The following is a 17,191-nucleotide window of genomic DNA, read 5'->3' as shown; positions in this document are numbered from 1 at the left end:
GATTAATTAGGGCCTTAGCTCCACCTGAAGTCTAATCTAAATTTGTCTGGAGATGTGAAAACAGTATTTCTGTCCATCAGAACAGAAAAAATCACACAGACAAATGTTGGACATGAGTGAGGGCTTGCATTTGGAGATCATCAGATCATGGAATTCCAGAATGGTTTGCGTTGGAATCTCATCCGGTTCCAGCCAGGGGCAGGGACACCTTCCACTATCCCAGGTTGCTCCAAACCCCATCCAGCTTGGCTTGGGACACTTCCAGGGATGGGGCAGCCTCAGCTCCTCTGACCAGGCAGAGGTCAGGACAGTTGGAGCTCACCAGCTGGAATCTCTGGCTCATCCTCCTGTCACGGCTGTGGTATGGATGCCAGGGAAAACCTTGTCATCACTTTTTCTGGCACATACCTGCTTTCATCCCTCCAAAGCACTTTGCAACTCTGAGGCTGACATTTTTCTCATGGAACTGCTTATTTTGTATGTGTCCATTTGGGGACTGCCCATCCTTGAGACATTTTCAGCTTATTTTTTGAGATGAGATGAATTTCTGTAAGAGTGAAACTTGCTTTGTGTTTCAGCTGAAAAACCCACTGACCCTGGAATGAACATGATGGGTCTTGGCTCCCATCAATCAGTCTGCTGGGAGAATGAGGTATTACTGGTGGGAGCATCCACCTCCCTATGTCCATATGGGACACTCATGTCTGCAGGCAGAGGTGGAGATGGAACCATGACTGATGGTTCTTGCAACATCTTCAGCTCATGAGTGACTTCATGTAATACAGAGAGTCCTGAAGTCAAGGAAGCTGCTTCAGGAATGAAGTTGCCAGGACTGATTTTTATGCTGTAGAATCATTGGCAGTGAAAAGTTTCTGTAACCTGGAAATCCAGCTGTGTATTTTCCCCCATCCAGAACATGAAAGCTTAGTTGTCCTAAATTCATTCTCTTTTGGTTAAGATTGGATCTGTGAGGTGACATGGGTGTGCTGTTATTTGATGTGAAGAGGATAAAAATAGCCATGCCCTGTGCTTATGGAAGCTGTGACATAGTCAGCTTACTCAAACAAAAAGATCAGGTTTGGAGGAAATCCTCTTCCAGGGTGCTCTAGATTCTGTTAACAGGGTTTCAGCTTCCTTGAATGACGCTGGGATGTCCATTATGCTCAGATTTGTTCCCTGTGCATGTCTCTCCTCCTTACCCCAGCCACCAGAGCTGGGTTAAGACCACTGATCTAATTGTCAACCACAAAGGACATGCAGGCTGTGAACAAAACCTGCTTGTGTATCATTTGCATCCTTCTAAATTCCATTGTTTGTGCAGCTGTTCAGCCAAATCGTCTGCAGAGTTTATTTTTGTCCATAGAGGAAACAGAGATGGGTTTTCTCTGTGTTAGGGCAGATGCAAAATCAAAGAATCATATATGTAGCTCAGAGAGACCGAGCTCTCTGCTAAATGTGTCCTGATGGGGGCAAAATTATTAATAAAGCAACCCTTGAGATTATACGCCACAGCTATTAGAGGGAGAAGTTTTGCCAAGACGTGACAGGTCCATTTCAGGTTAACACTGGCACTTGCTGAAGTCCTCCTTTCATTTCAGTGGGAAGGAAAAGAGCGGGATGTCTTTGTATTTTAAACACTGATCCACTATTCTCCTGAGAAGGAAAAAGTGTTTTCCAAAAGATCCATCAGGCAAAATTTACAGAGTCTGGTGTTGAGAAACAATTGCACTCTCTTTCTTCCCATGTGTCACTCTCAGCAGTGTGTTTTAGAGCCTTGGGGCAGGAAGAGGTAGTGATATTTATGGCCAGCTTTCTGCTGGAGCTCACACAAGGGTGGGCTTGAGAAACCTGAAGAGTGCTTTTGTGTGCACAGCCAGTCAGCTGGCCAAGGCTAGTGTTTGCTTATGGATGCTGTGATAATAATTAACAGAGCAGGAAGTGAGGGACTGATTGATTTATGCGTCCATGGCATTGTATGTTTGAACTTGGCCAGAAACTGTGAAATCCTCAGAGAAGGCAGAATCGTTTGTTGGATGTGTGAGGGTTTAAGAATGGCCATAACGTGTTGGCCCAAGGGCCATATAGACTCAAAACTTGGGCAGTGGCCAGGGAGAGGTGCTTGGAGAGCAGAACAGAGCACAGGACAGGACTTACCCTTCCATCAAACTCCACCCTCTCAGCTAGGACAAGCTGTTTCTCCATCAAAGTACAGATCTGGCTCCTTGACCATTGACACCACCTGGGCAGAGGAATCAGTTTGGCCTTTCCCAGTGTCCCATGCCGTCTGGTCATGTCTGTCACTGGTAAATTGTTGCAAGTTAAGCTGAGACACCCTGAGAGTTCTGGTGCTGTGTTCCCCCTCCAACCCCAATAGCCAAGACCCCTTAGAGCTGTTCCATTCTCTCATCCTTTGGCTGCTCCACATGTGAAGTCTGGGCCAGTGGGTGATGAGTTCTGCTGCTGAGCCTTCTCCTCAGTGATGGAGGGAACTCTTGACTGAAGTATTTAACATGACTCAGTTCAAAAGAAAAGAGTTTCAAGCTGAAGTTGGCTTAGTGGACCCAAAGTGTGTCTCAGTGCAGATCTGGGCAGGAACTGGCAGACTGTGTCCCAGAACTTCCCTGCACTGCCTGAGTGTTGTTGTTTGTGGAGATGTGCTGGTGTTTATTTCTTTGGGATTGATGTAGCCTGGGTTTACAACTCCCTCCGAGTCCAAGCAATAAAGGTCTGGAATGGAGGTTCACTTCCAAGCCTGACTTCCCCTGGGAGCTGTTTGAAGTCACTATGGGCATGGGCCCATGTATCCAATAAATATTAAGGCATATCTGCTTGTGTTCAGAGCACCTCCTTTCCCACTGAGTAGGATTTAAAGGACTCATCAGCTAAAGATGAGGAATCCCAGACAGAGACCCTTTTGTGTAGCCTTAGACAATGAGCAGGACCTCTCTGAGCCATGCTCAGTTTGGCTGGAGGGGGCAGGTTTGAGTCAAGGGGGCCCCCATCCAAAAGGCAGGCTGTCATTTGAGCACGTGAAGCAGAATAATTCAAAGTACAGAAGTGGTGTCTGTTCTGATTCATTCTCCGCTGATGAAGCCACAGTGCCATTACATTTGCCACAAAGGGTTTCTTGAGTGCTGGCCAAATAGATTCTTTAAATGCTTCTTTAAAACAAAATAAATCTTCTTTATATATAAATTTTCCTCTTCACTGAGGATCTGACAAGGTGCTGGCACGCTCCTCTGCTTGACTGACAGCCTGGAAGAAGGGCTGCTCTGTGCAGGGGCAGCAGTCTTTAGCACCAGGTGCTGCTGGCTTGTGTCTTTCCAGCATTTGGGAATAAACTCGGCACTGAGCATTGTTATCCCAGGATATTCCAGTGATTGCCCCAGGACAGCACAGCCACTCCAGATTCAAAAGGTGCATTACCATCTCCTCCCTCCTGTATGGCCCTGAACAAAGCCAGTTTGTCAGAATGGTGATCCCAGCCCTGCCAGAAGATCCCTGGTGCCGTCCTTCAGGGATCCGGCATCCCTGGAGACACTGCTGCTCTAGGTGAGTTTTGGGTTGTGTTTTTAAGATGGATAATTGCCCCACATCCAGCCCTGTCCAAGGCAAGGTGCCTGGGCAGCAGGGAGTGAGACAAGTCTTGTTCAGGGAGGCTCTCAGGCTTCTCAGCTGTTCAAGGCCAATTACTTACTGTGTGCAGGGCCTTAAACACACCAAAAAAGTACAATATGAATATCAAATGTCATTAATAAGTAAGGATTAGTTATTTTCCTGTTGTTTTTTGTGGAGGCCTGCAGCATGCACACCTTGCATCATTCAAACTTATTCATTGCTGTTATTATTGAGAAGAAATACAGCAATGTGTTGATAAATTGCTAATGGGGACAGATTTATAATGGATCCTGCAGCTCCAAAAGCTGAGAAAATTTCTCCTGTGACTTTGAAATTGGGCTGAACTCAGCCACAGCTCCAAGTGTCCCAAACCACAGGGAACAGAAGCAGGAATTGTGTCCAGCTCCAGTCATCCCTGGGAAGTTGTACTGGGATTTGCAGAGTGGGAGATGCTTTGGGGAGGAGTATCTTTTAAGTCAACCTCCACCAACATCAGTGGTTTTGTTTGCAACAGATTTAGCTAAAAACCTGCTCCCCCAAGAATGATTGAAGAGAAAAGGGACTGTTTTCTTAGGGAAGGTTAAACACTACTCCTGGTTGAGCCCAGGTTTTCTCCCACCTGAAAATCTGAGGTCAAAAATTGCCATTTGATTAGATGCCCATTTTTTCTCCCATTTTCACTTGGCTCATACAGAGATGTAGGCTCCTGAAGAACTGGCTTTCAGTCAGAATGCCTAAAAAAAAGGATCATTTTACCTGTGCTAAAATTAGCTGCACTAATTTCCTTTGTTTTGTTTTGTCTTCTGTTTTCTTTCTGTGGGCACATGCGGGTGAAATCCTGGATCCACTGAAGCTGATGGTATTTTGCCATGGACATCAGTTAGGTCTGGATTTTTCCACAATGAAGAGAAGCCATTTGCTGCACTTTTTGCTGTGTTGCTGAGTGGTATTTAATGTTTGCAAGACTCGTGGTCCTTGTCAGATTAATAGGGTTCATTGAAGTGGCAAAAGAATCTAGTGTTAATGTATCTGCAGTCTTTGGTTGAGGAGCAGTTAAAACTTTACTCCAAGGAACCTCACTGGTGCTATTTTAGAGTATCAGCAGTGTCTGTTCACGTTCCAGCTCTCGCTTAAGATTTCAGGGTTGATTGCTCTGCCTTCCTGTAGCTTCCGTGACACAATTCCTATGGAAATTTTGTCTCTGTGCATTTTGGCTGAGTCTTGAGACTATTTTTGGAAGCTCTCAAAATGTCCCAGAAGTGCCCTTCACCTCTGCTCTTGTGCAGAGACTTTAGGTCTAGCTTAGCTACTACCATTTTCCACATGTATCCAAAGACAGAGAGCATGTAGAAAAAGAAACCAAACCACAGACGATTCTCCTCTCCCAAAACAGGGCTAAGTCTTCTCACTGGGCTTTGAGGTGCTGGAGAAGAAGAATGGCAGCAAAGAGCATTTTCAAACACTCCCAGTTCCAGGATCCCCATTTGATATGTAATAGTCACAGAAAAATCTGCTTATAGATCTGAGCTATGGCCCTTGTAAAGGCTCAGAGGATTAGCTGCAGCTTCCAATACTAAGAGAGGTATAGGAAATGTAAAAGAGTATCTGAGGGTTGTCTTTCAGAAAGACTGGGAAGGATGAGAAGAGAATCAGTGCCTGAACTGGTTGATAAAAGGGAGTCTGACAATTACTTGTCCCCACATTTCTGGCCAAGCTTTGTTTGAGAGGGGTGCTCAAAACATCTAATTCCATACCTAGGTACCACCTTAGGCTCAATTGCCTTGCTCAGGGGCAGCTTAGGGAGGCTTTGTTGCCGTGCCTGGACTTCCAGCTCTGAAGGACCATTTGTGCCAGTGTGTTCCAAGGGCTGCTCCATGCAAATACACGGACTCACAGCTGGGAAGTGCCAAGCTGTCAGCACTGTGATTGCAGCCTCTTTAGCCCACCTCTGCCCAGGCCATAATTGGCTCAGGAGCAGCCATGTCCTGGCACGGCTCTGCTGCTTCCCATTCTGGAGATAGCGGAGGGATCTGTTCCCACCATGCTGCATGGCAGAAACATCACCCAGGTCATTTTTTAAACTTGGGATTCAAGTGTTCATGACAGTGCTCAGTGGGCCAGGCACCTTGGAAATGGCTGGATCAAGGAAGTCTGAGAGACCTGGCAATTCCCCTCAACCCTCTCCTAAGCACTTGTTCCTGAAAGAGTGTGAATTTTTCTGGTATATGCACAGCCTTTCGCTGTTCTTTCCTTTCCTCTTGCCTTTATGTTTGTATCAGGGTGCTTGGTGGAGCACAGCATTGGTCTTGGGAAGAACCTGATGCCTTCTAATAGTTAATAAGAAAGAGTCTGGGAAACTTCTCAGTGCCTAAGCCTGGTATAGAGGGAGCAGAGAGGGTTTAAATTTGATGTTGTCAAAAACAGATGAAAAAAGGTCTAACCTGAGTGCAAGAATTGCTTTCCTGCCCTCAGTGGAGCTCCTAATGGACAAGAAGAGGTGCTGCAGGTCCATGTGCTGCCTGAGGGAGCTCAGCAAGGAACAGAGCCCTTGTTCAAGGGTCAGGTTTTCTCTCTGGTCAGCTTTTGGCAGGTCTGGCAACCATAAGGCAAAGTCCCACTCTGACTGAGGGGATGTCATGTGTCCTGCAGCACACACTGGGTACCTGGCTGTGTCTTTAAGCACTTGGCTCCTGGGCCTCATTGAGTTCCTGGATTGTACCAGGTCCCTGCTCAGCTCTGGATGAGGTGGTAAAGTCTAGCTGAGATCCATGGAATTGGTATTGTTGGAAAATCTTTGCTTTTTGGGATCTATGGTGGAAAAAGTCGATGTAATGCCCTCCCCACTAAAGAAACTGTGTGTGGTTCAACTAATTCTCAAGGTTTCCATGCTTTTGTTTTCCTTACTTCACTCAGTGATCGCTTATTCCTGTCGGGAGACTGCCTGCTCCTTCAGCAAAATCCAGTTCTTCCCTAAATGAACTCAACTCCTTCTTGGTTCCCTTTGTTTTGACACTCAGGAGATGAGAGATTTATAGACTTTCCTGAGTCGTAAATTCATTTTCTTTTATTATTTACCTTTTGCCGCAGCCCATTCTGAGTGAGATTCTTTCTGCCTCTGAGCAGGTCTGACATGCCAAGAAGAGCTGATCCATAAATCTTTCCTTCCTTTTTCTTTCTTGCTTTCCAAAACAACATTTGGAAACTGAGTTTGCCTGGAAGGAAAACTGTTCTTCCATTGCCGGCAGTCAAACCGTGCAACTAATTAGTGCTTTCCGTTTTCTCTTCCCTCTATTCTGTGTCTGCTGGGGTTGAAATTAAGCCGGGGAGGAGGGGTAAATAAGGGGAAAAGACTTGTTTCAAGTATTTATTTTTAATTACAACTTCTGCAAGGTGATCTGGTGCAGTGGTAGTGTATCCACTGTGTCTTAGGTAGTGGTCAGAAGAAGTTTAAATGAAGTTTATTAGAAACATCCCAGAAGGTGAGTGGAGATGGCTTCAGGTTGGTCTTCTTGATGTAACATCTTCTTGTTGCTGCTGAAAAGAAAAACAAATGACAAAGAAAAAATCTTTGGATACATCAAACCTTGATAGGTTTTTTGCAGAAATATCTGACATATAATTAGAGAACAGGAGTCCAGGGTTATCCTATGTGTGACTTGGGTATGCCAATTCATGCCAAGGTGATGTGGGCAGTGCTTACTACAGATCTGTTATTCATTGTACAGTGGCTGCCAACGCAGATTTAAATAGCGAAGCAAAATGTTTTCAGGTCATAGAAAATACTCTGCAGATCCAATGGCTTTTTTATTTTTAGCCCTTGGTTAGTTTTAGCAAGAGAGGCCAGATGTTTGCTTGTGGGGTGGACAGAAATAAGAGCGTTCTTGCTGCTTGAAACTGAGATTATTCAAATCCTTAAAAAAGAACTACAGGAAAAATCTGTTGTTTAGGCAGTGCTCCTTCAGTAGTGCACAGTATGAAGCATGGGATTATACTTATTTTTCCCAAGTATTTGAGAAGTATTCAGCAGCAGAGTGAGCCCAAGAATACCTTAGGCTTTGGGGTGATTAAGATTATTGTAGTAGATAAAATTGGGACTTTTCTGCAGAAAACTACATAGTAAGACACCATTGTCCCAGTGAAGAGCAGTGAGACCTCCTGAGTCCTAAACCACTGGTGGTTTCATCACTGGAGTGTGGGACCTCTTACAGTTTTAGATGGAAATAGTAAAATGCTTTAGGGGTGTTTCTAGGCTAGCAAATTCCTCATTTTCTGGTTTATGTGGGCATCTTTTGGGTTTTCCTGTACAAAAGAGCAGTGGGTCAGAAAAAGTGCTCACGCAACAGTGCAGGTGAGAACGTGTTCAGTGGAACCATTGTGAAAGGCAAGTATGGAAAGAAAGAGCTCTTCACTCCCATTCATCCCAGTTCGGGAGACAGAGCGTGTCACAACAGTGCCGAGCAGACAAGAGCTGCCTGCCAGCATTTAATTTGTTGAAGATTAGGAAATTATTCCATTCTTTCAATACCGTGTCAGTCTAGAAGTACCTTTGAACTCTGGGGGATGTGAAGTTTAGATTTTGCCTCAGATTTTGTGGCGTTTGGAAGGCAAGGCTTTATCAGGGTGAGAACTGTACAGATGGTGTAAGGGGAGTCATGTTAACAGTGTACCTAGAGACTGTGGGCTGGCTCACCTTCAGCTGCTTCGAACTTTGGGATAGCTAGATCCAGAGCAGGACACTGAACTTGGGCTTTTTTCTCTGGGAACCGAAAGCTGCCTCGTGCAGTGTAGAGGTCAGTTATTTCTGGTTTGCTCTACGTGCAAGAGGCTGCTAAAGCATTGCTCCTTTCTGACCTGTAGCTGTCTCCCAAAAAATCTGCAGCCTTGAGGCCCATGTCTTTTCTAGATGCCATCCTTCTTTCCTACTCTGTGCCACATCCATCCTGTGTCCTCACCAGGCTGAGGGCACAAAGCTGAGCAGTCTTGTAAAAGCTGGGCTGATAACGATGCTTTCATTATTTATGGTGGTTTCTAAAAGCACTGTCACAACTGTTGGTGTCAAACCATAAGCAAAGGTTACTCTTACAAGCACAAATGATAAACAAATACACGACATTTAGTGTCAGCAGCCTCACAAATCTGTTCAGCACCTGGAACTGAAATCAGCTTGGCAGTTGTAAACCACGACTTGCGCAGAAGCAGCACCGTGGTTTCAGAAGGGCTGTAAATAAATTTGTGTCCTGACGTGGGCTCCAAAAATAAGCATGTGCTGAGCTTTTCTAACTGTTTGACCAGGGCACAGCTGCTGGCTGCTAAGAATTTTGGAAAATGTATCCCCTCATTCAGGTGCTCAGCACTTGAAAACCCAGACCCAAACAACTCCAGTGTCATCTGCTTCTCTAATAACCACTGTTAGCCTGCAAAAATAGCCAAGGTGTTGCTGGTGATCTTGAAAAGCAGTTCTTGTAATCCTAATCTTACCTGACTATTGGAAAAATAACTCGAAGAGACTTTTCTCTGTTTGATGAAGGCAGATCTTATGCTCTGGGACGATTGTAACCATCCTCCCCTCCTTCAAGCACTCCCATGTGCTGCTGCCATGCCATACAGAAAAGAAAATATCCCTGGTTATCAATATAATAATAAGAATAATATTGATATCCCTGATATCAAATAACTTTGCTGACCAACCTTGAAGAGAGTTTCTTGTAAAAATCTTTTCATCCAGAGGTGTCAGTCACTTGGAGCCTTGCAGGGGTTTCTGAGCTCTGGTGATTTATTATTAATGAGTAATTTTGTACTTTATGGAGAGCCCTGCTGGAAATGTATGGAGGTACAAAAGTATTGATTCATCAGTGATCTGCTGCCAAAAGCTACCTATGAGCGAGACCAGGAATGGGCTGTGGGATAAGGTTTGGAGGAAGAACCTGTAGAGGAGCAGGAGCTCTGTGATCCACAGCAGTGGATAAAGGGATGTAATAAGACTGGACCCACTCCTTTCTGGAGTAAGCTTAACTTAAGTCTCCTTATTCAGAACAGGGTAGAACGGGGATCCAAGAAGTCTATTGGAACCTGAGTGACCAAGAGCAATTGTGTCCTGGGGCTGAGTGCCAGGACTGCTGCAAATGAAGACATCAACACAAAATGTCCTCATGAATCTCTGGCACACCCAGGAACACCTCTCATGGTGGAGGTGGCTCAGTGTTCCTTCATAGGACTCTAGAAATTGAGACACCCTGTGAGGGGACAAGAGGGGATGATTTTTGGGCAAATTTGGCTGAAAGAGAAGAAATCATCTGTTCTATGGGTGAGCCAGCAAGTTTTTTGTTATCCTACTGTCAGAAATGAACAGTGATGGGTTGACAAGGAGGACATAGGCTATGGGAGCAGCATCTGCTTTACCTTCTGTCTAGCTGGGTGGTGTCAGAGGGGGCATAAATACCAGCATAGATTTAGTGTGTAAAGCAAAGGACAGAGGTGTAAAGCAAAGGACAGTGGTGTAAAGAAAAGGACAGCACACTCTGTCCTGGTTTATGATCTTTGAACAGCCACTGAAGTTGTAAATCAAGGCAAAATTTCCACCAGTTACTCAGTGGTGCTGTAGATCAGCACAGCCTTCAGCTGGAAAAAATACCCAGAAAGAAAAGTTAGATAAGGCTTGACACAAGCTAAAGGTTGGCTTGGTAATTCTGATCTCATCTCTCAAATGCGTCCTTGGTGGTTTAAGTGGAAAGCTTTACATTTAATGGAAATACTTTGATTTTTAGTGTTGCAGAGGTGTGGAGGATAAAGCAAGACTGAAGCCTTAGTCTGCCTAAACCCCAGTCTGTAGTCACAGCTATTTAGGGTTTTGAAAATAGTTTCTCCAGCTTGCTTTGTAAGTGACTGGATTTTGCACAACTTGCTGTGGTTGAGGAGAGAAGCAACGGTCAACAAGCTATGAAGTTCTTTGATGTACCCAGCTCACCTAGGACCTGCTTCCTGTGATCACAACCCTACACTTGGGGAGAGGGCTGAGAAATACGGGTCATCAGCAGGCCAGGCTGGGAACTCCTTTCTTCCATGGTGTGGAGTTACTCACCCCAACACACTCATTGAGGTCTAGAGATTGTTATTTTCATTAGTGGTGATTCATGTGAAGGGTTTCACAATCAGGCCTGCTGGTGTAATATGTTCCTTTCCACAGTCCCATTTATCTAAAGATCTCCGAATACTTTGTGCACATTAAATTTTAATCCATACTTTATCACCAGTGATGTAGGTAAGGAGGATTGTTTCCATCTTGCAAATTAGGTAAAATGAGGTACAGAGCAAGAAAGTGAGTTGCCCAAGACTCTGCAGGTTGTATATTTTACAGTGAGTTTATGTTTCCCATATGTAGCTCAATTTCCCTGCCCAAACTTTAAAGGAACATTCAGTTTCTTGGGGCTAAGGCTGAGCAGGAATTTGCTATAGCTGTAAATCAGAAGGCCTGATGTGGACCAGAACTTCCTCTAGTGTTTTGGAATGTTTGGATTTCTCATCCCAGAACAGCCTTGATCTGAAAAGATTTGAGCAGAACTGGTTTGTTTTTAGGGCTGGTATCAGCTGGGTGGTATAAGATGCAGAGTTCAGTCAGTGAAGAACTCTTGGGATCTATTCATCCTCATCTTCCTGCACGGTCACCGGGATCACTGTGGGCAATGGAGGGTGACAGTAGTTCTGATGCAGTTGCCTATTAGGGGATGGAATGAGCTGTGAACCAGACTCTGTTACCTCTTTTACCTGCAAGGGGAGGGAGACTGTCTCAAGTGAACCCTGTCCTAGTTTCCCCAGGGAAACAAAGTTGGGAACAGACTGGGGATATATTTCATCCTTTGCTTGGAGTTTAATCTCTTGCAGTAATTAGGCAGATGATTTCAATGGTTATAATATCTCCTAAAAAAGGAGTGGAAAGGCAGTCCTTCCTTTCCCCAGTCCTAAGGTTAGGGTTAGAGTTAGAGTTAGGGTTAGAGTTAGGGTTAGGGTTCCCCAGCACAAGAAAAGATGTGCAGTTTGGGAGAAGGAACAGGTCCAAAGAGGGGAATATTCTTGCTTGTTTTGTAACAAGCAAATGGCAGAGCCAGGAGAGCCCTTCCTGTCTCTCTCCTCTGCCCTGCGCTCCCACTGCTCAGATACATCAGTCAGATACTCAGATCTGACTTTCATCTGCCTGTGCTTCCTCCCTGCCAGGCTCCCCTTCTCTCCGGGCGTACCCCCTCATCTCCGTCATCACCCGGCAGCCGCCCGTGCTGCCCCAGCTGCTCCCGGCCGCCGGCAGCTCCCGGGTGCTGCCAGCCCAGCCCTGCCTGGGGGCCGTGGGCACAGAGGTTCCCCCCGGTGAGGCCCAGGGCAGCAGCGAGTCAGAGGCAGAGCAGCCCCCGCCACGCTCGAAGAAGCCGCGCCGAAGTAGGACCATCTTCACCGAGATCCAGCTCATGGGCCTGGAGAAGAAATTCCAGAAGCAGAAGTACCTCTCCACCCCTGACAGGTAGGTTGGTTGCTCACACCAGGAACAGGGAGGAGCGAAAGGGATGCTCCAGCCCTGCTCAACTGTTCCACACTGAACATTCTCTGGCTGGGATGTTGCCTCTGCCATTGGCTGTGGCCATGGCAGGTAATCTGAGTCAAATTCAAGACTACTTTTCCTGGGATCAAAGGTGACGCAAATAGATCATATCAGTGGAAATGTCAGGTGATGATACACATGGCTGGGAGCAGTTCTCCAGGCTCAAAGATCTCCTCAGAGAAGAAGGATCTCTGCCTTTCTGACTCCTGCTGCACACTAGAAAAACGATGGAGCCTATCTCTCCCTGGGATTGCTGGTTTATGGCTGTGTGTTCATGCTATTTTCAGCTGCTCCTGAGCTGGACTGGATCCTGTACCTTGGGCAGCAATTCTGTGGGAAGGTGGTGGCCTGTTCATAAGCATGGAGTTGAAAAGTGCCTTCCAAAGGCACAGGCAAGTTCTTAGGCACTGCTTGGTGCGACATGGGCAAACCAAACTAAGAGAGATTTTAGCTCTTTTAAGGGCTTTGAATCCTTCTCTGGAAATTTAAATTATGGAAAAATGATCCATCAAATTCCTAGGAAGTTTGTAAACCTGGAGAAAGTTTGAAAGGTATCAGTCCCTTAACTCCACAGAGGGCAGTGTCCCAATATTTAAATTGATTCTGAAGATGGCATTTTCTGCTCCTACTCCCTGTCACCAAATTGCTGCAAGATGAAAATTCCTGGCCATAGCCAACCTGCCTCCTGGAGTTTCAGAATTCCTGCTATGCCTGCACTGACTCCTCACAGCTTCACATCACCAGATGGCTGACACTTTGCTGAAGCACTCAAGGCTGGTAATTAATAATCTCATGTGACTGTTGCTTGGCTTCACTGAGGCCGATGAGCAATTCCTGCCCATGTACCACTTCCCCTGTGTTTGTTTCCTTGGGTTTCCAGGCAGTGCTGGTTGCACTGAGGTATGTGGCAAGAGATGGCAGCTGGTTTCAGGTAATCCAGGTGTTACCAGACCTGAGCACTAAGGCATGAAGGGTTGGCTAAGCCGAGCTTCTCTCTGTCAACTCATGGCTGGAAATGTGGCAAAGCAGTGAATTGTGATCTGTGTTCACTTCTGCAGCTTTTGGCCTGGATAGGAGATTGTAGCCCTGGGAGGACACCTGAAACCCCTGGTTTATCGTAGTGAAGGAGGGCAGTACATCAGGGTAATGACTCTGACATGTGCTAATCTTAACAGTAATGGTGTCTTAGATCAATGGCTTCAGATGTGATGTAGTGGCAGAACAAGCCTGGTGATCCAGAGCGAATCTGGAGTAGGGGAGAAGCATGAATCCTTGAGTGTGAGGTGGAGCACAGAGAGCTGGTGTGAAGTATGTGGGTGTTTACAATTGTAAATCTGGTTGCCCAAGGAACCCAGCTGTAACAAAGGTTGTACTATGAAAAACTTGGCCTTGACAAGTGTGTTTGCCCATCCAAAGGCAAGGAGATATTTGCCAAAAAGTCACAGAATGCAGAATACTGTGGAATGTGGCTCTGAGTTGGACCTGTTCCACCTGCAGGACTTGCATGACTCCGAGGGGCACTTTCCTGGCGTGGCTGAGGATTTCCAACTCCATCCCTTGTGCAGCTCCATTACAAAACCACCAGCTGCATGGTGCTGTCACCTGTGGGGAAGGATCAGGAGCTACTCTGAGCCACATTTCCTTCATATCCTGGGCTTTAATATAGAAATAATTAGTGGGTTCACACAAACTTGCATGGGTTGGAGATTTGTGAAGGATGAATCAGGATTATGGGCTGTCTGCCACGTATACCCTGCAGCTAAACAAACAAAAACCAAATGCACTTAGAAGCTTAAATTGCCTAAATAGTAGAATGTATATGAAATTGATAGATTTAGATGTACTACTACTCCATGAGAAATTGGCAAGTACCATGATCCCCATTCTGAAGGCAGTGAAGAAGAAATATGATACAAAGAGTTGCTGCTGCTGTGTGTCTGTTCCTACCTGTTTGCTTCAGACACCTGTTTCTTGGGGATGCGATGTACCAGTAGCTCCTAATTCATGGACAGACATGGAGCGTCAGCAGCTGGGGTGCAGCAGGTTCATGTCTCAGAGAGGGCAGACAAACCCTGCCATGTCTAGAAAAGAGAGCTTGCAAACAACTGCATCTTCCATAGGAACATCTGTCTTTGCATCCCAAATCCGTGGGTTTTACCACTTTTGTGTGACTACTTTTGTGTCTTGAGACAACTGATCAGAGAGACACTGCTGAATGCTCTAACAGTGTTGTACTGCCTAGGCCTGGCACCTGAGCTCCTCTTGGCTTCAGTAAACTCATTTTGTTGTCTGGTTTGTCTCCCAGGCTCGACTTAGCCCAGTCCTTGGGGCTGACTCAGCTCCAGGTGAAGACGTGGTACCAGAACCGTAGGATGAAGTGGAAGAAAATGGTGAGTGGGTGCTTGTCATTTCTCCATGGCTCTTAAAAACTGATTGCAAAGAACAGATTTGGAAGCTGAACATAGTGGAGTGACTTGTGGCTATTTATACCCAATTTTGTTTTATTCCTGATCATTTTTCACAGAGATGGTCCCTTTTTTTAAAGTGTTCATACTGCGGTGTATGTGGTGGGCTAGAGGGGACTAAAGGCAGTAGGAGGAGGACAAAGCAAAGAGGTGAAAGAAATCAGAATAGAAGTGAGGGAAGAACCAAAATATCTCCTTCTGCATTTTTGGCATTCCTGTGATCTCAGTGCTTCTGGGATTGGTTTTGTGCATAGAAAAAAAAAGACTGTTTCTCTATGGAAACAGAGCAGTTTTGAGAGCTGATATTAATTTTTGCTTCTCATATCTTCATTTCACCTTTCACTTTTTCTCATCTTCATGGTCCTTTTCCAGTTAAAATGCTTTTTTATGAAGGACAGCCACTCAATAAATACTGGTGGGAATATGATGCTGTGACATTCTCTAGTCTATGTTTTCTGATTTGGGAGACAAGGTGCAGTTCTAGGCTGTTCCTTTGGATGCATGTGGCACCTGCAGAAGTTACTGTCACTTCTAACAAATTTGGCATTACCTTGGATATAGATCCTTGGCTGGAGTGTCTTGTTGCTGCAGGAATGGTGTGAAGAGAGAGGGAGTTAGACAGAACAGGATGTCTGAGACCAGCAAAGTTCAGAATCCTGACAGTTCATCTCTTTGCTCCAGGTGTTGAAGGGTGGACAGGAAGCTCCAACGAAGCCCAAAGGCCGTCCAAAGAAAAACTCCATTCCCACCTCAGAGGAGATTGAAGCAGAGGAGAAAATGAACAGTCAGGCTCAGAGTCAGCTGCAGGAGGGATGTCAAGCCTCTGAGGAGCCAAAATTAACAGAGGAGAACGCAGAAGAAGTCCTGTTGGAGTCAGAGAAGTCTCCAGAACATATACCAGAGCCTTCCTCAGAGGAGACTACACCATTAAGTTAAAAGGGAATGAAAGGAGGGGAAAAGAAGAGGAAAAAAAAAAAGATCACAGAGAAAAATCAACCCCAAATATATATATGTATATATATATTTAAATATGTATGTAGTGGTGTGTGTGTACATATATATATAAATATATATATATGTATGTAGACCTTGTGTATAACTCGAGAGATTGGTCACGTTGTGCCTTTGCAAATCAGCCATCACGGGCCAGGTGGAACACAGACATCCCGTGGGAGTGATGCCAGCCTGTTCCTCTGGCAGGGGCCTGAGCTTTCCTGCAGAGAAGGCTGGGGCCAGGACATTTCCAGGGAAAACCACACCAAGACAGCTCCTTGAGAAGCCTGGGGCTCTCCCAGGCAGTGGGAGGCAGGTGTGTGGCTGTGTTGGAGGGTCAGTGTGTTCCCTTGGCTTTATCCTTGCCTTGTGTGGTGCCAATGGACAAAGAGCTTGGCCTGGGCTCAGATCAGGGATAGGCAAGGAATGGGACCTCTGACAGCACCATTTCCTCGTATAACCAGCACTTAATTCTGTTAGGGATGGGCCTGACTTAAACAATTTTAGGAAATGGTTCAGACTCCCAGGTTTGCTTTGGCCCAGGTAAGATCAAAGCTTCCGAAGGGAGATCTGTACCTGGGTCAGCTCCATTTGCCTCTCCTTGAGTGGTTTGGGTGCTGTGTCTGTGAATTTGCAGTGATGTGGGATAAAACTTGGAATGAAATGAGCATTTGGATGTAAGTCTGCTCCAAAAGCTTTTGGGTGCTTGGATTGGGGACTTTTGCTTTGGGCCCACTTCTAATTTTTGTAGGGATTTTTTAAATGAACTGTTAAATGTTTTCAGGGTTTGGGGAAAATGGTGGATTTCCAAAGTTGCTGCAGGAAGCTGGCATTTGTTTAAGATGTGTGCCAAGAAAAGATGTGCACCATGTTTCATAGAGTCTTGTTAAGAGTGCATTTTGCCCAAAGGCTGCAAGAGATGTATTAAGATAACCTTTATTTTTTAATTAAAAATAAGATATATAAATCAAACAGTTGTTGCTGTTGTTTCTCTTCCAGAGGTTCTCATTTCAGAATATCAGGCTTTTCTGGAACAAGTTTTTCTATTCCAGCAAAATCTGGAGGAAATGGAAATCACCAGATTTTCCTTAACATCACTGCACAACAAGCTCTGTGTATACTATTTGTAGCACTTGCTAAAGGAGGTGAGGGTGTTGTAAATGCCACCTTGCCACGGGGTGAATGTGTCAGAACAAGGGCACTATTTTCTGTCACCTCCTCCAGTTCTGGACACATATTTCGTGGCTCTTTGTGGCCCTGTGAAGATGATTTCTGAATATCCCTTTTTTGGCATGGCAAGGATTCACACACAGATCTCAAACGGTTTATCCAAGCAGTGTTGAGTGAGGAGAAAGGGATTTTTTTCCCCCAGTTTCTTGTTTGGAAGTGTCTGATTCCAGCTCTGATTAGCTCTGAGTTCCATCGGGTAACATAAAACAGGTATTTGGTAAAGGATTTGTGCAGTATTCATGGTTGACTCCCAGCTTGGCAAGGCTTTTCCACAGCTGCCATGCATCCCACCCTTCCCATT

At 45.4% G+C, this 17,191-nt stretch overlaps 1 protein-coding gene across 1 annotated transcript in view; it reads left to right on the top strand.

Annotated features, from left to right (window-relative positions):
* Window positions 1-16,632, top strand: part of BARX2 (BARX homeobox 2) — a 33,317-nt gene extending 16,685 nt beyond the window's left edge. Inside the window, exons 2-4 of the mRNA XM_041480578.1 lie at window positions 11,827-12,124; window positions 14,508-14,592; window positions 15,349-16,632. Of these exons, the coding sequence (XP_041336512.1) occupies window positions 11,827-12,124; window positions 14,508-14,592; window positions 15,349-15,603 (638 nt within the window). The 3' untranslated portion in view covers window positions 15,604-16,632. The remainder of the gene's footprint in view (window positions 1-11,826; window positions 12,125-14,507; window positions 14,593-15,348) is intronic.
* The last annotated feature ends 559 nt before the right edge of the window (window positions 16,633-17,191 follow it).

This window comes from Pyrgilauda ruficollis, unplaced genomic scaffold, assembly GCF_017590135.1.
Source record: "Pyrgilauda ruficollis isolate IOZ18807 unplaced genomic scaffold, ASM1759013v1 scaffold52, whole genome shotgun sequence".
Lineage (NCBI taxonomy): Eukaryota > Metazoa > Chordata > Aves > Passeriformes > Passeridae > Pyrgilauda > Pyrgilauda ruficollis.
Note: the sequence above shows the minus strand (reverse complement) of the source record. Positions and strands in the feature narration are given on the sequence as shown.